This window comes from Labrus mixtus, chromosome 12 (genome assembly GCF_963584025.1).
Source record: "Labrus mixtus chromosome 12, fLabMix1.1, whole genome shotgun sequence".
Classification (NCBI taxonomy): domain Eukaryota; kingdom Metazoa; phylum Chordata; class Actinopteri; order Labriformes; family Labridae; genus Labrus; species Labrus mixtus.
The window spans coordinates 15,768,899-15,796,802 of NC_083623.1; the positions used below are offsets into that span (position 1 = coordinate 15,768,899).

At 39.5% G+C, this 27,904-nt stretch overlaps 1 protein-coding gene across 3 annotated transcripts in view; it reads left to right on the top strand.

Annotated features, from left to right (window-relative positions):
- The window catches only part of LOC132985107 (A-kinase anchor protein 7-like), a 47,944-nt gene that overhangs the window by 7,064 nt on the left and 12,976 nt on the right, over window positions 1–27,904 (top strand). For all 3 annotated transcript variants that reach the window (XM_061052288.1, XM_061052290.1, XM_061052289.1), the window contains exons 7-9: window positions 1,839–1,951; window positions 2,170–2,216; window positions 2,978–3,078. In XM_061052288.1, coding sequence (XP_060908271.1) covers window positions 1,839–1,951; window positions 2,170–2,216; window positions 2,978–3,078 — 261 coding nt within the window. The remainder of the gene's footprint in view (window positions 1–1,838; window positions 1,952–2,169; window positions 2,217–2,977; window positions 3,079–27,904) is intronic.

The following is a 27,904-nucleotide window of genomic DNA, read 5'->3' on the forward strand; positions in this document are numbered from 1 at the left end:
AATCTATAATAAAGTTCATTGTGTTAGCTGTGATATCAAACACTATTCATAAATGCCTGTGATTGTTTAATGTTTTGTAGAGTCATTCTAAGTTGTGTTACTCCCCTACGGTATATAAGTTCATGTTCTAAATTTAAAGGACATCAGCCTTGGAGTATAGCATGTCAAATTAGTAGTATTGATTGATCCTAACCTTATAGAAGCACAACCCAATGTGTGCCGACTGATTATTGCCCACACTGATGTTTACTCCAGCTCTCAAATGGCCCATTTAAACAGCACACTTACTAAGAACAGTGCACATCAGTAGCAACAGATCACAAATATCACAATTTAGATCAGATCGATGATTTTTGTCACTGAACAAACTGTGCATCTTAACAGCAAATCAAAATGCATCTCCATGTATCTTAATAATTATATCACTTTCTCCCTTTGCTACAATTCAGAAAACAACAATACAAGCAGCTAGATAACCTGCACTCCCTTTTTATTTAATTAGAGTTTTTAAAACTCTGAGACTTTGACTTCAAAAGCTGAACCATTTCAATAATAGTATTTGTTACTCCTCATCAGGGACATCTTCTTTACACAACAACAAAACATGGAAATGTTTCTGTGAATAACAAGTGAGCTGTCATCTGCAAAAGATTTTTTATTTTTTTCCATATGAGCTTTGAAAATGTTGAACAGGTAACATACACAGTATTAATAGAGCGGATGTGTGAGTGCGTGTGTGTGTGTGTGTGTGTCCCAGGCTGCACCTGCAACGCCTGTCGTGTGAGTCACACAAACAACAAACAGGCTGTGTGTGTTTAGGGACTATATCATCTGTTTTTGAGGAGTCTGTATGGCTAAGGCTGTAACGTTACTTACCTTAAGTTTCTGATTGATGTTCTATATAAGCAGACAGCAGCTGATACCTGCATGATAAACACAGACACGGTGACAGTACGACGTTTGAATCCAAGTAAACATACACAATGAAATATCAACGCTTTATGATCCGTGTGAAAGTCTGTGAAAAGTGTTTTTTCAAAAGACTGAATTGTCTTCCTGTTTGGACAGTGAGCTTCTGAGACTCTTAGGTATTTAGCAGCAGTACATTTATTTCACACCTTGATGATAACATTTCCATCAATCCACTGATCAGAAGCGGCCTGCACCGTGGGGGTGGGGTGGTGTTCATATGAACAGATGGCGGGTCAACTGTGACCTGTTACCCCTCTGCAAATCAGACATCCTTTCAAAGACTATGACTTTTTACATGTTTATTTATATTTAAGACGTGAATAATAAAACAGCAACAGAAGGATATTACACAATAGAAAATCTACTGCACGCTGTTTCATTTGGAAAAGCAATATAAGGATACGGCAGGAAGTCCGACTCTGCTGTCCTCTCGTCTGCTCCCTCCAACACTGTTATTGATTATGTACTAACCTTTCCTTCCCTGTAGAGCTCCTCTTCTAAAAATAACACTGGTTTTCCTCTAAACGTCAGTGGCTGAGTTGGTGTGGTGTGCGTCTTTGTTTGTGCGTGTCTGTCCTTGCAGACTGCGAATGTGTTGATGACCTTGTTTATCTGAACTGGTAGAACTATATGGGAGAAAAAAAAAAAGCTTATTTTTTTCATCTATTCTTGAACATTCTCCAGCTTTTGTGTTGACACTAGTGGTGCTCTTTGCTCTGCCGCTGTAAAGGGGATCTGTGGGGGTGAATTCAGAGGAAGTAGTGGCTGTGTTTGAAACGTAATCTCGAAGTTCAGTGTTTGAATTTCTCCCCGTGATCTCTGTCACGTCTCTCCTTCATGAAAATCTGTGTGTCTGTGTGTTGCAGAGTTGTTGCGGAACCGTTTTGTGGAGCAGGGTCTACTGCAGGGAGACGGTCGTGGGTTTGAACCCCACCTCACCATTATGAAGCTGTCCAGAGCATCAAAACTACGATCACAGGTATACACACAAACACACACAAACAAACATATATGCTCTTTCTCGTTACTGTTGGGTAACGAAAAGTGAAGTATATACTAATGAAAACTTATCAATCCAACAGACATTTATATGCCAATAATCACTGAAACAAGTAGTATTTTTTTGTAAAGTGCTCATATTCTTTATTTAATAAGCGTGCTCTAAACAGCACTCTTCCTATGTTGTGTTTCTCTCAGGGTATAAAACGTGTAGACCCGGCTCTCTACTCCAACTACACCACCAAGTAGGTGCTTTATTTTTTGATATTACCAGAATATTCTGGTAACCAAGTGACCTAATGTTAGTTCTCCACAACAAGTGGAGAGGGACATATTGTAGTGTTTTTATAGGCAATGTGTTGTAACAGGAAAACTTTTGCTCAAATCCATCTCAGGCTTTTGACAGAATTTTGACTCACTGGTGTTTTAAAAGTCCTTTTAGGGCCCGACTGATATGGGATTTTTATGGCTGATACCATATATTGATATTGGGGAGAAGAAAAAATTACCGGCCGATATCGTTGTTAGATCTATTTTGATCTGTAGAGATAGATGGATATACACATTTATTTTGTTGATCCCTCAAATGTAGAAATTAAACACTTGTGGAAAAGATTAATGAAGAAAAGATGCTGACTCACTTGGAAAGTAATTGTGCATGTACGCTTGACACTTTGAAGGTTAATAATGCTTGTTGTAATCCATATAGCACCCTCTGCTGGTGACAGACAGAAAGAAAACTGCCAGGCTATTTGACTAGTGAATAAATCTTGTAATATCTGCAAATATCTTTGATGAAATTAGCCCTCACTGATAGTCACTCGATATGTTTTTATCGGCCGATATTATCGGCTGGACGATTAATCGGTCGGGCTCTAGTTGAAACCCTACATTTTTCTACTGCACGTATGACTGAAATCAGCCTTCACTATCTGCTGAAAGAACTTTCTCTTCCCTGTCTCAGCCCTCCTCACTGTCACTTTTTCCTTTTTACTGCAACACTCAGGTTTTTCGGAGAGCAGACAGTCGAGCGGGTGGATCTTTGTTCCATGTTGAAGAAGAAGCAACAAGATGGATATTACCACACTGAGACTTCACTACAGCTTGGTAAGTACGCACAAACACACACAAACAAAGCAGTATCAAAGTGAACGTGCTTCTGACTGACATCAGCAACACTTCAAAATGTATCAAAGGGAAATGTTGCACTTCATGCATCAGCAGAGGGTACGTGGCAGAGGATGAATGTTTGTTTGTTATTCTGCAGAGTGTATGTGTAGACTCAACTTGTTCCAGGTACGCGAGGGATACATCGAGAGATTGTTCACTAATTAATCAATTGCTCTCTCAGATGGATAAAATAATACTATTTAAAGCCTAGTCATGCTGTTCCATGTGTTTTAAGCATGTTTAAACAGCTGCTGCAGACTCGGATGTTCAGTGAAACAGGATCAAGGGAACAGAGTAGAAATGGATTGATCTGCTCTCTAAACAATTTGATTGTCGTTACTTTTTGTCCCTAATTAATAAATCAAAATAAACACAAGATTTATTTTTTTTGGGGGGGGGGGTTTGCTATGCCAACTGAGCTAGACCAGCGCCCCATAAACACTTTATTTTGACAGTCCTAGTGTGTATAAAGTGTTTATTCAGCTATCAGGTGCAGTGTTGAGCCACCAGAGGGCGCCTTATGCTCAAGTTGGTTAAGTTTTTCTAGCAGTGAGGTACGGTTAGGTTGTGGCAGCATATTTTGGGGTAAAACATTTTTGTTTTCTTGTTTCTCTTATTGTCCATAAATCATGTTGTGGGAGAGGAATCAAAGAGTTAAGTCTATTTGGAATTTGCTTTTGAAGGTTTTTTTTAATGTAGCAAAGATTGGTTTCACTATTTTTCATACTAGTCGACGCACACACGTATTTTTAAACGCTTAACAGAAAAGAAAAGAAGGAAAAACTGGTCCAGGGAGACGCCACTTGAATACTCAAGAGCTGATTTCCATTTTCAACATTGCTGCCCAGTTTAGACATTACTGCTCTGCCAGTACAGGCTGAAGTTGGCTGCATTGTTGAACTGCAGCTTATTATGACTGCTGACTGAATGCAAAGAAGTCTATGTAATTAAAAAGTGAATCACTTAACGTGAGTGGAGCATATTTATCTTTTGATGAGAATTGTTTTTAGGATTTAAAACCATGTTAATACATTTATTCTGACTGTGGTGTCGTAAAAAATAAAACACATTCTGCTTCTCAGTCTAAATGAATCAATAGAATAGTAAAGGCTAAACTCACCTTGAATGTGGTACAAACCACATTGTTGTGTTCAATTCATTCAACAGATTTTAGTAGTGAGACATTTCTGCTGCTGTGGAGGATTGTCAGGGCGGTTTCTCTTACTTTGTTTAGCTCCACATGACCTCCAGATGGCGCTGTTTTACACTGTGAGACCTGGGTGTAGGCCAGACAGACAGTGTCATTATTGTGCTCTTTGTATCATCAAATGCTGCTTCATGATGGTTGTAAAAGCATGTTAGGAGTGGAAAGAGATTTATCCCTGAGAGACAAAAAAGGAAAAAAAGCTTTTGGAGATTATAGTGGTAGTGTCCACATGTAAAACTTTTTTAAATCAGTATTTTGAGCAGCCACTCTTTGTTACACAGCATCTTTGTGACACGCTATGATTGTTGTTAAACAGGATTGATTGATGGCAGTGATGATGTGAATCACATGTTTCCGTAGTTGCAAGTGTCTGAAAGGGATATAACAACAATTATTGCTTTTTTAATTAAATGTATTCATGTCAATGCTGTGCCCCATCATTCCTCTTTTAGTCATAGCACAGGCCGGTGTCTAAGTGTTTTGTAGGTTGTAGGGACCGGAACGTAAAAAAATAATTTCTTCTCCCAATGAAACAGCATTTGACTTCTGAATTAGCTGACCGGTAATATGGTGCCCTTATTCCTGAGGGTGTTCAGGTTCTGTAGCCAGAGTTAAATATGTTAAAACAGACACAATCTAATTTATTTTAAATAGAATGTTCAGAAATGAAATCAGGGATTCTGTCTGCCCTTAAAATGCCTCAATGAGGATTTGTGCTTTGAACTACCATTTTTCAAAGAGAAGTTATTATTATGATTATTATTCAAATCATTCTCCTAACGATCACACCCTTATCAGCTGAAAGACGAACTAAAGTTTTGGTTGAAAGAACTTCATTAATCGGCCTGACGATAATATCTGATACTAACCCTAACACTCGGAATATCGGCTCATTTTATCGCAGATATGCGCCGATATTCCGATTTACTCACCAGTCAAATAGCATTTCATTTGACCATCGTTGTATTACGCAGCAGTTCTCTTTCACCATCAGAGGGTGCTAAATGGATTACATGTTTTCGTAAGAGGTCTTGTTTAAAGCAGCTAGCTCAAAAGGCAAACTAAGGATTAGTGTATACGTCCAGGTGAAAATATGCAAATAAAGGCAAGCACATATACATTATGTGTAAGTCCCACTGCCCAGTAAGTTCACTTAATGCTGTGAGTGTGCGTTTGCTCCCGTGTGTGTGGCTGTCAGCCTGAGTGGTACTAGACTGTCACAATGTTTTGTGGATCACTGAGCTGCCTGTGAGAGACATTGCTGCTACCTGTCACTACACATGTCTGAGAAAAAGGGTTTAATCACAGAGTGATAACAAGTGAAGTCCTTCTAGATGAGCAGGAGGCAGGTGTTCTGTTCTCTGCATGTCACTTCCACTTGTTGTAAGTCAGGTCACCCAATGAAAATGTCTTTAAACTAAGCGACTCCTAGCATCATGACAAATTATAGGACGTCCAAGGGAGATTATTGTTGATACTTGTGGCCACAGGGGTTTGTATCGAGACAAATGTGGTGTAGTCTTTATTTCATCTGACGTATATCTCTATAAGCTCTTAACTACAAACAATGACTCTTATAGTCACCACCGGGATATTTATTACAGGAAGTCAAAATGCTCTTCTACACCTTAATTCTAGAAGAAGAAAAAAAAAAACACTCACTTGGTGTTTGAAGAGTGTGTTTGTGCTACTTTTTAGTTTGTCTTTCAGATTTTCCTTAACTGCACCTTAGGCAAAATGTCTGTTGATGTGAAACAAGAAAGTTAGCTCCAGTGCATTAGCATGTTACTAAACCCATGAAGTATGAACTGGATCTTAGATGTTATGTGGAACATATTGAACTCTCTGTCACAAGCACAAAGACTCTGTGTCATAGATCTCCTTTAATTGACAGAAATCTATACAGGAAAGCAAGGTGCCTTTTCCCACCATGAACTTGAAGATGTAAAGGCATCTTTAGCTCATGAATTGTTTGACCTAATGAATACAACACTGAGTAACAACTTGATAAGACTCTAGAAGAACCAGAAAGGCCAAATAGACTGCATTTTACTCATTGTAGATGTCCACCTAACAAAATATTTGTATGCATAAAGCAGACCTTTTTATGGACTGGCAACAGTGACCGCATTGAAGGTAAGGAGAACACATCTATCAATCTAGAAACCTGAGATTTAAGAAGGCTACAGGAATATATTTCAGTAGTATAAGACCACACTCTAAGCTGCACTCAAGAATTAGTTAAGTAAAATTGTTCCCTCCACAGGAAAGCAATTAGTCAGGCAGCACTCAGCAGTCTTATTACTCAGCGTAGACAAAGATGCAGTGGAGAAAATAAATGGTGACTCTTAACCTGACTATTCAGCATTTTCATCTGACAGATGTTTTTCAACAAGAATGATTTAAATGAGTGTGCTGCTCTGTAGCATATAGAGGAGCACACTAAGAGCATATACTGTTGTTTCTAGTCAGTGCCAATACCTGAATGACTCATAAATGATTTGATAAAAATGACATCATACATTAGGAATTGTTTTAATCATTCTGTTATAATGTGTGTGACAGTTGGTACGCATGGAAAAAATGACGTCATGCCCTGTTAGTAACTGCGTTTTAGCTGCTTCTATTCATATCTGTTTAAATTACAGCAGGGAAAGTTTTGTAAATTTTGTAGACTGATTCCAGGCGGGTTATTTTCCTCTATCACCCCTGTTTCTCGCAGTCCCGTCTGCTTTTTTTCTGGTCTTGCACAGTGGTCATCGTCTGATTACGTGTGTATATGTTAATCCCATAATCCACTGTACAGAGATAATCCACTGCAAAGCCCACAATATACAACCCTAGTAGGGTGGGTTTGTGTGTCGGAAAAGGCCAGGATGCCAGAATATATCTCAACAGTAGCGGAAGGTGGAGGGACAGATTGGGAGATTTTTGCGGGATATATAAAAGTTGTAATCCTCAAGAATTCAATAACGTTGGATTTGGCTACAAGATGACGTCACCCATTGGTCCATTGATTACTGTTCCCCCGTTCTTTTGGATGGCCTGAAGTGTCAAAAGTATAACTATGGGTTTAATACACATGGCTGCATTTCTCTAGTGCAGAATTTTGGGACTTTGCAACAAGCAATGGAAACGTCTAATTATTTTTCCTAATAAGTCATCCATTTCATCAAATCTTTAACTGATTTCTTTGGCCACATGGGGGCATCCACATCAAGTTGTGAGTGCAGCATTAACATATAAACCCCTCCCTTTAGTTTAAATTAAACCATCAAATGTATACAACAAACATAAGCACTGCAATCGTTACAAGAAATAATTAAAGTAAAGAAAGCGCTACTTTCCCCCTGGTTGTCAAATGTAAAGGCGGACAGTTAGTTGCTACACAACTATGTTAAATACTTGATTCTGATTGGTCAGTTACGCATAGGTCTGCTATCACTTGATAGCGCACTGTCGTTAAGAACAACAATCAGTTACTTTGAATAGCAGACGGTTGCCATAGGGATGTGGCTTTAATTACCATCAATCAACAGAAAGAAGTCTGGTTAATTGGAAGATGGACTGATTACTGTGAAGGGGGGGAGGGGTGAAAGGAGAGTAAGACCATGGAGAAAAGAGGTTAAAAGATGGAAAACTGAAGGCTATGTCAGAAATCTACAAAACTGAACAAAGCATACAAAGGTAAAAACTTGACTAAACATGGTATGGAACACGACAGTTTTTGAAGATGGTGAATGGAGTAGAAAATAACAACAAAGTCCAACAGTTGTGAGGCAGAAAGCTCAATCAGGCGCTTCTTTAAATAATGTAGTCCCATTGACCTCTTCTCACTTCACAGATGTAGAAATGTTCACTTCAATGTGAGTCTTAACCGCTAAGTTACCCTACTGTAGGAAATTGAACATTGCTTTGGACGCAGCTCTTACTGTAGATTCTAACCGACTGTTTCATTTGATAACCAATAACGTCATTTTCCAAATCATTAAGTTGTGTCAAATTATTGTTCTTTTAAGTACGTAGCCGTGTAATAATACCTGTTAGGAATCACTTTGATGGAGTCTCGAGGGTTAAAAAGAACAGTTTTGCTCTCCACATTTCAGCCATCAGCTTTAGGATTACAAGTTTTGGCGAGTGTTGTTCTCCTTCCCTCTTTTGTTTAGACAGATGGTTGAAGATTTACTACCCCAGAACAAAACACACTGAAGTCTCCTTTAATTCTTTTTCCATGCACTGCTGTGGTATGTGATGTCAGTGTAAGCAAAAGAATGGAGCTGATTAAGGATGTGAGTGTTCGCGAGGTGAAAAAAAAAGAATAGGTCCATGTTGAGGAGAAAAGAGTGCACAGCTCCTCGTGTTATTTTGAGAAAGGGAAAAAGTCAGTAATGTTGAAACCGATTCAGTCGGCACGAAAATATGCTCCCAAAAAAAAGCTAGCAGTTAGCTAAAAGGCTAAAAAGATATATACAAAGAAATGTGTTGATCTTACTTGTTGTTGTTCCTTCATACACACACACATGGTCATTTCCAGTCGCTCTCTAAAGTTCAGATAATACTCATTCAGAAGTCTGGTATAAGTCTGTCATGACCTTTTCATATAACCTTCAAGCCTGTTTTTTACCTTATAATACACTACACTTAGATTCACTTCTATACAGTCATTAATATATGTATGTAGAAGCACAGACAAATACACAGCCATTAAAGAGCATGCATACATGGATGGATGAAGGGTTTTTTTTATTGCTCTCTGACCTTTTGTTATTTTACACTCACTTCTGTTCTGACTGCGCTGCTTTAATTTCCCTTTGAAACAAGTCTTTGGCAGTGGTAATTTTCCAGTGGCAGCAATTAGCTAATTAGCATGTAAGTGGGCTAATTACTTTCTGGAGAAGCATTGAGTCAGGAATCAACAGCGTTTTAAACATCAGTACTGAGAACTGAGGTTTTTTTCATTTTTATTGAGGCTTTCAATTCCAAATGTAGTTTAAAGACTCTTGTTGTCAAGTCGTGTTGTTGATGGTTTGAGTTGTTCAGAATAATTTCATACTTGAGAACAGAAAATGAGCTTGAATGTAAATAGTTATATTTTTGCAGGTTTTTGAAAGATTTCCTGATTTGAAGTGTGAGCTGTACTGGATTGTTTTGTCTTTGAACTTTGTGTGTGTGCATGTGTGTGTGTGTATTGTACATCTAATGTTGTAAACAGAGCACACCTCTATTGATATCTACAGTGTTTTTTACAGCAGTACAACACATACAAACTGCTTTAATAGTCCAAAGAAAAATGGCTGCTTCCCCTCAATGTAAGTAAATACATTCTAACAAGTGTCCATCGTGGAAAGATTTAGCTCTGTCACTTCTCTGTTTCTAATAATTGATTATTTTGAACAGATCCTGAAATCCCTCATCCTCGTCCTTTCACTTCCTCTCACCATCTCCTCTCTAATTCATTAGATTGAGAGAGAGCGAGAGAACGAGAGCGCCTGGATGCTTGATTAAGTGTCACACTGGTTAGCTCGACATAGAGCGGAGCGTCATGCTTTATGCTGCATTCAAGTCATAATAATTTGAGTGCAATTGCAAGAATCTGAGTCATAAAAACTGTCCCTTCAGCCTCCAGGTTTATATTTAAGTGTTGCATTAGTACCAGTTATTCTGCGCCAAAGTGTTGACACACCTTTGACAAATTTACATCTGCTGCACTGAAACATCACATTCTAGTAAATAATAAAAAGATGTGCTCTTCTTGTGTACTTATACTGATTATTAGATCTATCAAAATACACTAAAGTTACAATGTAAAGATGTTTGAATTATTTGACTACAAAGCTAGCATTGGGATACTACAGTATACATGAACTCTTGAGTTGGACTATCACATCATATCAACATTTCTTTTGTCTTGATATCTGTCAACATTTTATGAATGCTACATTAGAAATTGTTTTTTTCTGGACTACAACTGCATTGAGCAGGATGTGTCACCACACACACGTGTGATGTTTCCGAATGACAACTAAATATGGAACTGGCTGTTCAGAGGTGCACATCTGTAAATAAGACAAAGGGAGACCATTGATACACTCGTTACTGCCCTTTTTATAATCTGTGAACTTCTTCAGGCCATGACAGATTGCCGATTGGCCTGTGTCCAACTCGTTGTCTAGCTTTGACTTAAAAACACAAACAAATGGAGTGACAGTCTTGGAAGACACAGCTATTTAACTTAATCTCAATATTTTACGATGCACATTGTGACTTGATTGAGGCAGCATCTGTAGAGTCCTAAAAATGTCTTTGTAGTAGAAATGCACCGATTGGGAAAATCAGGGCCGATGGTGATAAAGATGCTAAAAAATAATAATTCAGTCTAGTCCGATGTTTGTTTAATGACTTCTTTTGGGATAAGACTCCCACAATTCCAACATTTTCTCCCATGTTTGGTTGTCCAGTTTAAAAACATCTTCTCTGTATCAGTTGTTAAGTGTACGAGATGCCAGCATTAACTTGATTTGGTACAACTAATAAACATCGGCTACTGACATCAGTTCATGCCACATTATTTGCCGATGTCTGTCAACACGACCAATATTGGCCAATACCGATGTTAAACCGATGCATCGGTGCGTCCCTGCTTGGCAGTAACAAGAACCTTCTATTGCTTTTCAAATACTGACAAAGCAGAAAACAGCAAAGCCTGTGCATAGTAAGCCAGTACATTATCTTGTGCTGGTCTCTAAATCTTCGTTATGTAAAGCAAACAATAAGCACCTGGTGACTAATTGCTTAAAGTGGTGGATTTTAGAGGATAGACAAGTGGCTAGAGAGAGATTGAAGAGATGAAGCAAGGATGAAAAGGAGAAAGGAGGCAGAGAAGGAGGAGAAAATGAGAAATAAAGCAGCAGGGACTGAGCAGAGAGGAGAATGGAAGGGCAAGTGAGGGAGCTCAACAAGAATGGAGCAAGGAATAAGAGATTCAACAAGAATGATAAATGAGTAAAGGGAGACAAAGGGGAGACGGAGGAGAGGAAAACTGGCCAGCAGAAGCAGTAGAATTAAACAGATAGGGAGGATGAGACTAGCTGATTGGCTGGCCAGACAGCCAGGGAAAGGAAATTGAGAGTCTGAGTAGAGATGACATTAAACAGACAAGCAGATTCCAGTCTGATATTAAAGAGGGAGGGCCAGAGAGGCCCGACGTAGGTCAGGCTTAGACAGAGCCAGGCAGCATGATGCAAGAAGCAAGAAGAAGAATAGTAAGAGTACTGCGACAGACGGAGGAAGATTGTATAAGGGTTAAGAGGGGGAGAAAGTCCCTCAGGTCAACTCTGTCAGATATAATGAGAATCAACTAGAGCCTAGTTACATGTTTGTCTCCAAATGTCTCTCAGTCTGGCTGTCTTTGAATGTGAGGTGGATCATTTTGAAGGCTTTCTAGGTGGATTCAGTGAAACAGGAATTGGAATTAATAATCCAGGAGTATAAATTGATGAACATGAGGACATTGGAACTGTAACATAGAAAACCAACGAGTTGGATTTGTTAACTTGATCTAGAAAATTTTTTTGTAACATGTAAGTTTTCATTCAGGGTTTCTGTGATACATTCAAAGTGCCAGATGTAAATGTAACCCCTTCAATTACTATTTTTATTCGAAAAAAAGAATCCCTAAAAATGATATGATCGTTTCTATGAGCATGTCAAATGAAGAGCAGCATTTACATAATGCGAACAACTTATCATTTTGTAAAAATTCAAAGCCACACCTGTGAACATATCGGATAAAAAGCACAGTCGTAAACCGTGTGATTGATTGAGAGAAGCTTTAACAACCTGAGTAGCCTCAGCAAGCACATAAAACCACCACAGAGCTGTCACAGCTACTTTAATGGTTTGTTTGTGTGCTGGAGGTTGGTGAACATTGATCGTGCGTGAACACATGTGAGAAACACAGCTCTGCAGAAACTTCACCAACAACAGTTTTTCCCTTTGTGTGAGTCAGAGAGGGGCCGGTATGGGTTCAACAAGCTTTCAAAAAATGTTTTTACACCCAGAGCTACAGCCTTTATTAAAAATATGAACGTTGTTCTAGTCGTGTGGGCAGTGTACTGTAATGGCAGTCCATGAGAGCCAATTCATAAATAGACTCACAGTATCACCCTCCCAAAATAACATCAATGTAACCACCATATTGCTTAGTACTACATTGTTTTTCTGACTAAGCCTGGTTGGTTTTTCTCAAATCCCCTCTGAAATGTGTGATGCATATAAATAATCTTTTTCTTTGTAACTCGGATTAAGTGTCCGAGAATTTGTTCGGTGAAAAATCCCACCAAACTGCAGGCTTCTGCTCCTTAAAAAGACACCAACATTAGAGCAATGTTGTCAGAAAATATGCACCTCTGTGAAGAATAGTTGTGATGTATTGACGATTGAAATGGAGGTGAAAATAATTAGCATTTTTTAATAAAAGAAGAAGTCGTATTTTATTAGTCCCCGAAGGGAAATACAGTTTTTCTCTCTATCATTGATCATGCAACATTCACATAGTCCATAAACACACACACATGCTCAAAAACAGCCCTATGGACATGCACTAATGGAGGGATGTCAGAGTGATGGGCTGCGCTCGAGCAGGGCACTAAAACAGGAAGCATGAGTTATGATTTTATTGATTGATTTGATTTTATTATTGTGGCATACATAAACACTCGACCGGCACAAACAGGCTTACAAGACATCATTACTAAGACGAAGTGACCGAAAATGAAGTCGGCACACAAATTACAGTAATGATATTAAGAAATAAATCATCCTGACGGTTTAATTGAGCCTCTAGAAACAAAAGTAGCCGACTTTTAGATATTAAAATAAAACAAATATTCCATTCTTTCGACATCCGTGCACATTAGAGGATTTTGAAAAACACATTTTTTATAAGGAAAATACAGAAGAATGAAGAAAAAGAAGAATGTGATTCACCCATGACTTCTCTTAATTCACACAATTATGGATGTTTGGTTTTATCTGATTTCCTGCCCTCGGCTGAGCAATCAAACATCCCTAACTCCTCATTAAGTTTGCTATAATGTAAGGTTCTTAATGATTGTGCTCGATTCTGATGAATATTTGTCCGTTTGGTTTCAATTAGATATTGAACCACTGACTGCCTGGTTTATGTTTTATTTAGATTAATTGTAAATCAGCTTCCTCAAAAAAGAACCAAGTAAGGCTTTGTAGCCCACAGGCAAGTGTGCCATTTACTCCAATGGACAACCTTCTTATTTATCCAGTTATTTGAAATGTTAAGTTAGTGATTAAACAGTCTCATCATTTTACATTTTCTTCTTCAGCTTTGGACAAATGAAGTTTTTATTTTAGCTTTTGTTTGATCCACATGTTTGGAATGAAACAAATGAGCCGATTTTAGTACCAGTGCTTATGTGTATCAGGTGAAGCAATAGTAGAGAAGAGATGCGGTGATTGGGAAAATCAGGGCCGTTGCCGATACCAATATGTGAAATAACAATTTAGCCAATTGCTGATTCTGATACCGATGTTTGAGTCATGAAATCTTTTGGTGTAAAACTCCCACAATGTCACCATTTTCTCTCCTGTTTGACAATGAAAACACGTTTGTCCAACAGGTGACTTCATCTGCCCCATAAAAAGCCTCTTGTCTGAATCAGCAGTTAGGTGTACTAGCTGCCTTCATTAAATTGATTTAGTACAACAAATACACATCAGCTACTGACATCAGTTCTTTCTACAACATCAGTTTGGCTACTCCTGTGTATTGTGGACTGAAGACATCTGTGTAAATGATACAATGGCAGGTTTATCAAACGCGTGCTTGACACTGTTGATAACACACACTGGCGCTTGTTTTTGTTTGTTGTGAGGGTTTTCTCATGTCAACAGTTAATGATTAGACTCATTATACTGTAAGTAAGCTGTATCACCTTAGCAGACCGTCTCTTGTTATCTGCTCCATGCAGTTGTCCTCCCCTCTCTGTGCATAACCTGTCTTGTGACCGAGTGGCTGAGGCACCATGAGTCAACCTTCAGCTAAACAAAGTCAACACTGTTGCTGTCTTTGTTTACCCATGTCGTTCTATACTGCTTTTTTTTTTTTTTAAAGCACACTGAATGAAGACTGTGCAAATTACAGCATGTTTAATATACATTTACTGTTGATTAGCCTCAAGACCACTGGTAGTGGAGCCTGCACAAAGAAAATGTGTGCTGGGAATTGAAAATATCAACAAACGACATGTTTTTAAAAGTCCTTTGTGAGTTGGATTCACAGGCTTGCATTATAACAATAATGTGATATATGGTTAGCATTCAAGAGCACAAATCAATAAGGTTGTCTATGTGCATGCAGGGTTGATGTGCTCATGTACACATGTGGGAGCTGTGGTGCTGACACTAATTGCAATTCACCCTGGTCAATGTCATTTAAGCCCTACAAATAGCAGTCCTCGCAGCTGCATGTCAAAGAGTGTGTGTGTGTATGTGTGTGTGTGTGTATGTGTATGTGTGTGTTTTGGTCAAGAGGCAGCTGTTGGCTGAATGCTGCTGTTGGAGACAACGCTCTGCTGTCTGCTAACACAGCTGAGCTCAGTGTATAAAGCAACACTATGCATGCGGTGTGATTGTGTGTGGGGTTATTTCACTCTTCACACTCAACAGTCTGCTTATCCCTTATTTGTGCTCCTCCATTAACCATGTGGAGTAGTAGGGTGTGTTTAACTCGAGCTCCTCATCAGGGTTTTTCACATGCACATTATTAAAAAAAGCGTCCTTGGTGCTGGTGGAGGTTTGTTGTTTTAACTCGAGGACTCCTGCTGAAGGAGGCTAAAGAGAAGGCTTAAACCATCACTTTCTGGTTAAAAAAAAAAAAAAAGCTGACCTATCTGCATCCAGGTAATGTCAGCTACAGTAGTGCTAGACTATGAGAAACAGTATCTTTTTATTTTTGGAGAAGATTTTAATCTTCAACCATAATCTGAGTTGTTCCTCACATTGGTAAAATTGCTTAACTGCCAAAGGTTCTGTACTGATCTGTATATTTAAGAGTATATAAAAAAAAAAACATGGTGATAACTAAGCCAAAGATTATTTCTTTGCATGATTTCTTCCACAAGAATACAAAGGAGGCAGAAGGGCCCTAAAGCACCCGCTTCCTTTTTGCGATCTTGTAAGGTAATTGGGCTTGGCGCTTTCATGTTTGTAGCAGACTTTAGATAACAAGGAAAACTGCAAAAAACCACACATGATATTATTAATTATAATTACATATTAAATGATTTGATTCTAAAAAATGATTGCATGCTTCCCAACTGTTTTCATTTTCCTCTCCCCCTCTCTTTGATGATGCAGCAGCAACTCCTAAATTCAGGCACATTCAGAACTGTCATGCATTGAAGTTGTGTTTCCGCTCTGTAAGTGGGGACACAGTGTTACTGTACAACGGTGCGTATGATCGACTTGCAGAATGTGGGAGCTTTAACGCTGCTCACGAATGCATTTGTGTGTTTAGGTGAGATTTTCAACTGAAACTAAGCAAGCAGAGGAATTGATCATCGTGTCAGACAGAGCAGCAGAGAGACTTTAATCCCCTGATGGCTGCAGCATGTGAGTTAACTTTAGTCACTGCAGCTGCACAGTTACACTTATTCAGATTTTTTGACGTGATTAAAGCTCTTGATTATTCTAGTAGATTTTAGTTAGATAGAATATTCTATTAATAATTCATGAGAGAGATATAGATAAAGCTAATATGGGCGAGCAAGACCAAGAGAGAGAAAGTGCCACTACGCCAAGCGGCAACCCTCTGGTCTTGAAAAATGAAGCCAATGCGGAAGGGCAAAATCCTGCAGTTCCTCGAGTGTCTGCTTGAGGCTGGTTCCAGGAACACTGGAAGTCACATACACAGCCAAAAAAGCAGATTTTACAGCATAAATAAACATGTTTACAGACTGGTACAAAAAAAACAAATAGGTCTGATTAGTTATTGTCATCACTGGCACACACTGTACGGGGGATGAACATTTTTAAATGACTCAGTTTATATTTAATGAACGATACGTGTTATCCAGAGTTAGGCGCATAGCGGACATGATTGACAGGTGGGTGCGATGTAACTGTTTGTCAAGAGGCTTAAAACTCAGCTTCGGCTCTAAGCCTGTCATTAGGTTGACTGAAAGTTAGAATGAGACAGGATTTCCAGCATGGCGGATGCTGCAGATGAGCCTCCGGAGCCCCCTGACAGATGGCTGACGTCACTCAGGCGTCGTCCATTTATATTAACTTTCTATGCACTACACTCATTAGTTTACACAAATAAACGAAGGCTCACTAGAACGTGTCCAGTGTGGGTTGAGTGTGTGTGGGTGGGTATCCACTCGGCCCCTCGTATGAAACAACTGCATCCTCACTGCTCTCTTAATTATAAGCTTTGAACAGCAGGTCACGCCTGTGGCCTTACTGGGTGAAATTTGTTATCTGTTCTATAAGTTCTAAAATTGGTTTTAATAGCTGTTAATACTTATTTGAGATACAGAACATTAAAAAATGTAATTTGTGAAAAAAGTACGAGGTCATTATTTAAACAGTTTTTCTGCCTTTTACTGACTTCCAGCTCCTCTGATGAAATATCTAAATTGCCATTTCCATGTCTTTTGGATTGTGGCCTTGAATTATTGAGCTCAAGTTTCTTCAGCCATTCCATACCTGAATTAAATTTGAATGTTCACAGAGGAAATGTCTTTAAAGATGTCTTTTTCTGTTGCACCTTGCGGCAACATTCAAACAGACAATACTAAGGAGTTTTAACGGTTTGATAGGTCAGCAATTGGCCTTGGTTGTTCCAAGACTCCTCTCTTCTCAATACTACAAAAGATGTTTTGCTTTCATCTGTGTGAACAAAGCTATCAATCAGCACTAATAACTAAGCCGACATCATTAAGCAGCCGCTGTGGGAGCTCATCTGAGGCCATACAGTGCAGCGGAGACATGAGCAGAGAAGTGACATATTTACATTCAAATGACTCAGTACTGCTCGGTGGGTATAAGAACTGATTGAGGTGTGGTTTACATACGAGATTATAAGTATGGCTGAGTTCATCTAAACTCTAAACGGTTGTGCTGTTTACTCAGTCATAATGTGATGAAGCATTTTTGACTGGAGATGTAATGAACCCAAACAAGTATCAACAGATGAACGGTATCTGATATGTGGAATGTATCGGCCCTGAATCTGATCCAGGTTTAGCCTAGACAAGATTTATTTTAGGAGGTGATAGATCTAACAAAGTAAATGTTGATGCAAGAAGAATGATTTAAATTGAAATGTAGAGATCAAATGGCAGCAGGTTATTATTTCCATATTGTATTGCTGGCACCCTAAGTAAATGCTGGAGTATACAGTATACCTGCTTCTATTCTGCACAGTGTTGCCTGAGCTGCTTGTGAAGAAAGCAAAGCACTATTCATAAAGAGAAAAGATCAGCGCCAATACAACACCATTGAAAGTAAACTACCGTTATACCTGAAAGATGAGGAACTCGTCAACAAAGTGTTGTATCATTACCGATAATCGTGGCGTTTGCCGCTGATCAGCAACCCGCCCCCTCACCTGATACTTTTCGGTTGAAGCTGAATTATCAAGTATATGAATACTGGTTTTAATCACTTTTAAAGTGATTGCACTTCTGCAGAATATTCAGCTCCAATGTCATATCACTAAAAGGGATCTTAAAGATCAACTCAGACAAGCTCAACTCCTAGAAACAAACTTAGCTAGCTTAACTGTTAAAGGTCACATATTACATCCTTTGCAACTAGTTTAAATAAATAAATAAATAGGTCTCAGAGCTCCCCATAACATGTCTGTTAAGTTTCTTCTTCAAAATCCACTATGATCCTGTATTTGATCATGCTTATAAACCCCTCTATTTCAGCCCTGATCAGAACAGGCTGTTTCTGTGTCTGTAGCTTTAAATGGAAATGCATTTCCTGACCACGCCCCTCTGAAAGGGCTTGGGTGGTTCAGGCTTTTTCGCACCATGCCCTATTGATTATGACGAGAAGGCAGACTTAGAGGGCAGAATAAACACCTAGCTTAAGGAGTGTCACCCATCTGGGGGAGGGGTTACTGCCCTTTGTGATGTCATAAAGGGAAAATCTCCAAACGGCCTGTTTGAGCACACATTTTCTGAAAAGTGGAGCAGGAAAAAAACAAAGGGATTGACTCAACTTATAATTGAGGTGTTTGTAGACAGACTAGGGACACATATTAGTGTGGGAAAAACATGGTTAAGAGTATTTTGCATAATATGTGACCTTTTAAAGGTAGCTCAGCACCCAGTTCCTCCTGACATGTTGCTTCTACCTAAGAGTTTCAGATCTCCACAGATTTTAAAGTTGAAACTGCTACTTATTCATTCATTCCTGTTATCTTTAGCTAAGAAAAAGAAAGGACACCCCCCTAAAAATGTGTTTAAGGAGTCCATGTTATCTATACTCTAAAGCTTAAATATTGAAACGTCCAAGTCCCTCATGTTTCCGTCATAATCAGGAAACCCCTCAAACTGGCCTCATTCATACATTTGAGTTTGAACTTCAGTTAAAAAACTGTACAATTGAAGCAAATGCCTTTATTATTTTGGCTTAAAGAGCAGTTTTTAAGAAGTCAAAAACCACAGTCACTTGGTTAGAGGTGTAATTACTTATGTAAGCGAGTGAAAAGAAACCTGAGCTTGTTCTCGGCAGGTTTCATTAAAGAAATAAGAGCCTGAACTGGCTTGACACCAGTGGGTCAGACTCAGAGGTTCAGGACGTAAATACCAAAGTGGAGGACTTATTATTATTCTTTACATTTGTAGAGTAAATTGAATATTAAGGACAATTTGCTTATCTGTCCTTTATTTCCCCTTAGCCCTCATCTAACCTCTGGGATAACCAGCGCTCTCATCCTGAATATCACCTGAACCTTAATCCACACTTAACCTTGACTTTGACCTATTTTGTGATAATGTGTGCTATCATTTACTTTTCCCAGTTTATGCCGATTTTTAGCCACCATAAAATACCATTACAATATTTATAAATAACACAGATACAGGCAGTAACAGGCAGAAGCTGCCGGCTATTCAAGAGCTATTATTTAAGCTACAGTGACAAGGGGAGGTGGAGCCTGGACCCCCTCCCCCTGCCACACAAACACACATGCATGTAAACACACACACAAACACACACACTAGTGTCTGCTGTCTGCTCACATAAACGGCTGCTTTTTCCTCTTCCACACACTCAGGCATGCTCACTCTGGCTTTTTCTTGAATATACGCTTACTAAAAGCTCACTACACATGTCTATTCTGTCTCCTTCTCGCATACACACACACACAAACACACACATATATTAAATGATAATACAAGTCCCTCCTCCACTTTCCCCACTACACACACACACACACACAATTATACTCTTTTTGTCTCCCACACACACACTCCAGCTCTTCTCCCATTCTCTCTCTTGTCTCTCTCCTTCTCCCACTCTCGCTGTCTCTCTCTCTCTCTCTCTCTCTCTCTCTCTCTCTCTCTCTCTCTCTCTCTCCCTCCTCGCTCTCCGACACACGCACACACCCCTCCTCCCTGTGTCAGTACAAAGTAGAGCGAGAGCAAGGAGCCACTCGTCCTTTATTTAAGCGTCTGCTGACTTGCTCGCTCGGCTTTAGGGGGTAAAAGGGAGAGGTCGTCTTTTTTTTTTTGTTGCCTCCATCCTCACAGGGGTCCTTCGAGGCAGAGTGACACAGACGGGGGAGGCAGGGAAATAACGTGTGGGAGAGGCAAGACTCTCGCTACATTTGCCGCTCTTTGAACAAGAGGAAAAAAGAGGGGGAACATCGGGGAGAGGGGAGCAGGAGGAGAGGAAAGGAAGGAGGCGCCATGGGTCAACTGTGCTGCTTCCCGTTCTCCCAGGCAGAGGAGAAAATCAGTGAGTGTCTCCTGCTCCTGGCTTCATGCGTGGGTGTGTGGGTTGTTGGAGAAACCAATTGGATTGATGTACTCAGTGGTGCTGACTATTCAGAGGCACTGTTTGCATGCAGAGTAGGGATATACTGTACACTGTGTGTGTGTGTGTGTGTGTGTGATGCTTTGTGTCAGCTGTCTGTGTGTGCGCTCAGCAACATCCCTGATTGTCTGTGACCTACAGATGGGCGAGGAGTGTGTGTGTGACCGTGCTGTTGCCTTTGTGTGCAGTTTAGTGTTGCGCTTGTGAATTTATTTATAGGGTCATATTCCAGCTGAAAAATGTCATTTATCTCTCAGCTTGTGCTGGCTGATGATTAATGATCTCCTGCAACCAGATGAAGTTGTTTCCTTGTTAGGAGTTACTCGTGAGTGTCCCTACAGTCCTCTTACTGCAAATATCAACTGTCAGAACTAAACTAAAACTGTGATCTTAAACTGTGAACTAATTAGATCTGATGATATCTGCAGAAGTGAGAGAAATAAAAGTGCTCTTTGGAGTTATTTTTAAACAAACAATGGTTTTGTTTGAATTCAATGCTCTGCAGCATACCTTATTCTGTGTATCCTGGAGGTCTAATAAACCATGTTATTTGCATTCCCATGCCATGCTAAACTCTACATTGTTTTCATGCATGTGTGCTAGCTTGCAGTTTTCTCCCTCACTGCCTTTTTGAAAGGCATCGCTGAGAAGCATTAAACATGAGGTACGTTGTGAATTGTGAATTGGCACCTCTCCAGCTACCACACCAATTACCAGACTTGATCCGGATTTGAACTGGCGACCCCCAGTTCCCAACCCAAGTCCGTACAGACTTTGCTACTGCCGCCATCTTACATCTTAGGGACATTTACAGGGACATTAAGTAACCCTTTGTAGTTTTCATATTAAAATAATAGAGTTTTGAATTGATTGTTTCTGTACTTTAAACCCAGTAGGCTACTCAAGTGGGCTTTGCTTTTATGAAGAATTGTACCTGTGCTTATGAGTCATAGCTGCTTTAAGTGACATAACTGCAATGCAAAAAAACACATTTAGAATTACCTGTCTCAATTAGACATTTAGGACATTAAAACATCATCTGAACACCATATATCCTTCAGAAAGTGAAGAGGGAAAATGTAGGCCTCCTGTGGACAATAAGAACTTTTTGCTAAGACCTCCTTTTCTGCGTGTCGCCTTTGTTTAAAGTCCGACCTGCAACTTCAGTAGTGATGATAACTGAGTTGGTTGACGTCATTTAGAACAGATTGTTAACTGCACATTCTTTTAGATATATGTTTGAAGACATATATTTAAGATAAAACATTGTTAGATGATTGGCGATGGGTTCCGAGATGACCAAACAGCGGACTGTGATTTCCTACATTTCTGCATTTATACTTAGGATCTGTAAATCGAATGAACTTAGCCCTATGTGCAGTTACTTTACATTACAAGTTAATGTCAGGCTACATTCTGACGTTGGTGGTTGAGAATAATAAGTTACATTTTAGTGTCCTTATTCTGAGTATCAGTATCAGTTTTTTTTTATACTCCTTTTTTGCCTTCATGGTCTAAAATCGTTACAATCTACTCAGGTAGGTTTCCATTTGTTCTCTCTTTATGTGGAATAAATCAATTAATGAATATTTCCAAAGTTAACTATCGGACATAAGCTGTCTCCTAACTCACTGGAAACCCATTGAGCAGTGTTTGTGCTCTCTAGGCATTCAGTTTTAGCATCATACTTTTGTTAACTCATTATAGGACAATGACTGTTTCCTAAAGTCGCTGTGATGATTCATGTTAAACTCAGATTTCAAACGAGCACCAATTCATCAGATGAATGAGAAAGCAGCCTTCTAGTGTCAAATTCTGCACATTTTTTCAGCACACCGAGGCTCCAACTTCACAGTTTAGTGACAATAAGTAAAACACATTTTTGAGTGGACGGGTGACTTTAACTTCCGAGCATCTCCTCGTGGATTATCACACCACCCTTCTTTGAACATGTGCCACAGATAAGCCAGATAACACATCTATACAACCGCAGCATTCCCTGAATGACTGTGGGCCGATCATTAATCTTATCTAACATGTGTTGTTACAGAACATCAGCAGTCAGTTCAGGTAAATTAAACCTGGTAAATACACCTGATGGATTAGTGAGTTTAGTGAAGGCAGAGATTTTTCACAATACTACAGCCACCACAGAGACAGTGGCTGCTCTGCTTCAGCTCATGTCAAATAAAATGAGGTCTAGTGGATAATTACTGATGCATGTGGTTTGATTACAGCTTTAAGAGGCCATTTGTCTCGCATTGTTATGCAAAAGCTGTGCAGTGTGTTAACTTGTGTTTTTGTTTTAGTGCTAGTGCTTTTCAATGGAGTCGTACTTCTATCTCTAATTGTCGTTTGGAAATATAACAATACCTTTAGAGTGTATGTTAGTTAGTATGTTAATTACAGGCAACTCATCCTAATATTTGACTAACATGCTAACTGCTGCTGCTCCTTTTAAGAGCTAAAAGCATTACTTAGTGGAGCTAGAGTTCAGTTTTTTACTTTACTTTACTACTTTACTTTTTTTCCAGTCCTTGTTTAAGTGTTGGTACATGTTTCTATTTTATTTATTGCATTTGTTTATTTTGACTGGGACAGTGTACAGCCAATTAGCTGTACCAGAGTTAGCTATGAGCTAATTTACATCTGTAGTTGCTGGGCAGAAGACAGAGACGACATTTCTATTAAAATATAAAATATACACTAAAAACATCTACACAACAATATGTAGCCACTATACAACAGTAATACATTCATCCACAGTGAGAATATCCAAAGTGATATTAAAACAGTATAGGCTGAGAGCACTACACTTTAAAAACGACTTATTCAGAGACCAATACTTGTGGAAATGTCAGTTCATTGTTTGATGAAAAATCTAAGTAAAAGAAGAGAAATGAAGTATCTCTTATCATCGCTGCAGCTTGGCTTAATAATTAAACAGTGACACAAAGTCATAAAAGGGTTTAATGATTGGTGGCTTTTAAAGCCTGTTTATGTGCTGTACATAAGATGACGATCATGCTGATTATTCAGCCATAAACGCAGACTTTGACACTGGTTTAAAGGCTGATTCTGAATAAAGCTGGTGGTGAGTGTGTGGGTGTGTATGTGCTCTTTATAGCACCATGCTGATAAAGACAGAAATATTAAGCCGGGATGCCCGTACCCACATTACTGTGTGAACTGTATGCACTATCTTCCTCCTCCTCCCTGTTTCTCTTCCTCCCTCCTGTGTGTTTGTTCTCTCTCTCTCTCGCGCTCTCTCTCTCTCTCTCTCTCTCGCTCTCTCCCCCTTGCTTGCAGCTGCATTGCTATAAACAGTTGAGCCACTGTGCCCTAGTTCTGAGCGGAGCGAGAGATGGAGGGAGAACAGGGGGGAAAGAGTGAGGCAGGGAAAGAAGACTAATGAGGGGGAAAAGGGAGAAGCAGGAATGGGCTTAAAGAGAAATGATATGAAGACAAAGTCAGAGGAGAGAGAGAGAGAGAGAGAGAGAGGGAGGGAGAGCGTGTAGGTCAGATGCTTCCCCTGTGATGTGGTGACAGTCGCCCTCGTGAGCACAGCAAGACGTGTGGGTGTTCACTGTGTGTGTGTGTGCGGTGTGCCTCTGTGTGTCAATTCAACCATGACCAATATGACAAGGTGTCACACAGCAGTGTTTGCAGCCACTGCAGGTGAAACACGCACACAGACACATACACAACCTCTCACAGCAGAGAACCTGCCATGCACATACGTAAACATTTATACTCACAAATTAATTTTTTATATGTATGAAAGGCATTGACCTGACAGTAAATAAGGTGTCTTCAGCTCATTAACCTGCCTAAGAAAAACTGCATTTGATTCAGATTCAGACGACTTTATTAATCCCAGAAGAGAAATTCAGTGTCACTTAGGCTGCTGGGTCAACACTGTGGAGCGCCCCGCAGATAAATATTACAGAATATAATATCATCATTTTTTTTTTTTCTTTCAAATTTCTATTATTTCCCCAAGGGTGCATACTAGGGTTGTCCAAGGATTGGAAATGTTTAATGTGATTAGTGAAATTGCATTATTTCACAATTAAAAATTGTCTTGCTTTTATTTTGAATGTTTAAACTGAGAGTTCTTTACTTGCTTTTTGAATTCAACACGGCTTTTACTTTGAAATACAGTAAGGGCCTTCTGGTAGATTTAAGGTTACAACGATAACATCTATCACCTCTGTCATGAGGTGGGTGTTACTTATGACTCGTTGAGCTGTCTTAAAGGTCCCATATTATGCTTTTTCTGGTTTTATATGCCCTTTAGTGTGTTTTCCAAGTGTCCTGTGCATGTTTCAAAAATTCAAAGTCTGCGGAAACGCGGCTTCTCCTACCTCCTCCTGTTAGCTGTAGCATTAGCTGCATGTAACGCTCGGTTCTAGCCCCCCTCGATAAAAATGTGTCAGTGCGGCGTCATTGTCAGTGTGAGATCACTGATCTAAGCCCATTGGCTCGTTGTGGCAAGCCCAGCAGCTCATGTTGAAATTTCCAAGACGCGTGCTGAGCAACTGACCAATAACGACAGAGTGGATCGGGAGACCAATCAGAGCAGACTTGGCCCACGTGGGGTCTAACAGTGTGGGCTCAGCAGAGTATAGCTGACGGACTCAGAGCGTAGAGGGAGCAAGGAGGAGCAGGACATGAAAACAGACATTTTTTTCGGACTTTAGCTATTGTGAACGTACAAAAGTAGGTACATAGATTAAATATACGAAACCCAAAAAGGGCATAATATGGGCTCTTTAAGTTTTTTTTTATGAAATAAGCCACGACGATGCAGCAGTGTTGTTCTTTTCCATAACTGTGACTGTAGGGAGACACTGCGGAGGCTTATCCATGGTGAGCCTAAAAGGACAAAACAGCATAAAATGCCCTGACATTTTCCTCAAATACACAAAGTGCATATGTGCATTTGTCATTTGTTGTGGCTGCAAAATATAATTTCAAAGTAGCTTTGTCATGCGTCTATGTTTTGTGAAGCAGTTTGATCAGAAGGAAAAAACCTAGATATAAATAAATAATAAACTGCTATAGATAGATTAGACGGCAGTTGTGGGAGTGATGATAGTTTTGTAGATGTGAATAGGCTCAAGACAGAAAGTGGTATTGTGTTGGATTATGTGTTGTAATTGGGGATTTTGCTTGTCTCAGATGGAGCTTACAATAAGTGTTTTATTTTGTTATGAATGAATCTAGCCATTATTGGGGAGGATTAGTTGTATTTTGAAGCCTGATCCAAAGATTCATAGTTTTTCTTCTTATCAAAAAGGAGAACAAAAAGCTTTAATAAAAAATGCTGCCTTGACATATCTTCTCTTCTCCAGCCATCAATCCTTAATTCCATTGGTTTGGTTTGCACTTAACCTTTATTCACACTTCTGCTATGATGCATTTTGCCCTCGTAATGAGTCAGAGAAAGGCAGCTTCACCTCTCACAGAGTGACACAGCTTGAAGGGATAAGCCTGACTGAAGGGTAGCTCGGCCTCTGCATGAGCTGTTCACCTGCGCTAACAGAGTAGCAGCACAACAGATATGACCTTGGCCAGGTGGTACGAGTGTTTTCTTTTTAGCTGTCGAGGTTTGCTCAACTGTGTTACCAGAAAGGGAGAAATCCTAAAAATGGCGCATTTAAATGTGTGAGAGGTTAAAATAAAACGGAGACAAAGGAAAGACAAGGAGTGCTGGCAAAGACAGCAGAGACCACATGTGAGGAGGAGAGGGAGAACAGAACAGTGTGGTGGTGGAGGAGGAGGAGGCGACGAGGGAGCAGTGAGAGGAAGAGATGCATGCAGAGCTGCTTAATTCATCCTTTTTTTCCCCATTCATTCCTCTCTGCCAACTTTTCCTTTTTTTGATTCTGGTCCCTCTCTGTGTTAACCCTTTTCTGTGCATTACCATGGAGTCTCTTTTGCAAGGAAATATGTGAAATGCCGGATTTTTAGAGCATGAACAACGGATGTAAATATTTCAGAGGTCTGTGTGCGTATATAAATGTGACTCTGAGAGCAGAATTAGAGGTCAGTGAGTCGTCAGCCCAAGGCAGCTCCTGATACAGAGGAAGGAGGCACCACTGGGGAGAAATTACAGCAGTAAGAGGGCAATAAGGGGCTAAGATTTTTTTTTTCACAGTCTGTATCTTTGTGAAATCGATGAGAAGTGTTCACTGGAACATAGATGCTTTGTCTCCCTAATGTTTGATTTGCCGTAATCCGACCTGATCTCGGCCAGTGTCACTGTTTGGCCCGACACTGTTCAAGCTATTTAGACTCTTCCAACATGAACCAAGCAGCAGTGTGTCATATTTATTTATTGAAGTAATACAAAGAAGCCTGTTATAGGAAGAAGCCATGTGATTCCTGGCGTTGCTTTGATTTTCTGATATAATAAAAGAACCAAGCCACCCACTGAAACCACAACATATCACATTCAGTCACAGTGTGGCTTTGCAGGGCTTAGTGGTCACACAAGTCATGCCTTGTTTTACTTTTCAAGGTTAGCCAACGGCCAGGGTTGTGATCCTTGTGATCAAGGCAAGAAGGAGCAGAAGATGGGAAATCAGAAGATGATGATGATTTGAAGACCGTTTTCCTTTCACATTTTAAATGGGCGGTCAAGTCGCAACACATCCGTTCAGCTGCTCTGCTTTAATGTTTGTATCCACTTCATGAAACGTCTCTGAGCCAAATGTTGATCAATCCTGTACCACAGTTTGTTTATTAAAAGAAGCAATGCTGCAACCATTACATTAACCCTTTATGGCAGTCTCTAGGGATGGATATATTGGTCAATTGATTTTTATTTCTTTGGTCTAGTCTTAATTATCTCAATATGTTGTTAGTTGCTTCCTTAAAATTTGTTCCAGACAATCGTGCTCCCATGAGAATGAATCCTACTGACCCTGGCAATTCCCAGGTTTTCCTGTAGTGCCATCATGATGCTAAAAAAATCATTTTCTGAAATATAATGACAACTATTTGATGAATTTTATTTGAATATTTCACAAACATGGTGTCCACTGGATGCGTCATAATAACTTTAGGGGTTCCATAACTTCCCATAAAGCGCCACGATCAAGTAGTTTTTATTTTTTATCTCGGCTGAAAGGTTTCAACAAGCGTTGAACCATTTTAGTCAAATAAGTTGCACACAGTCATGCTCTTCTAAAGAAGCATTGTCATCATTATGTTGATGCACTGTCTTTCCATCTACTGTCAGTATCAGGAAAAATCCATCTGTTCATTCATTCTTTGCTAGTGAGCAAATGTTAGCATGCTAACATGCTAGCTTAGCTAGCAAAAACAGTATTTTACTAAAAGTTATACCAGCTGAATATTAGCCTGTCATCATTGTCATAGCATGTTAGCATACTCACGTTAGCATTTAGCTTCACTTCTGTGGTTTAGTCTAATTGAAATATACTCTACATTTTATTT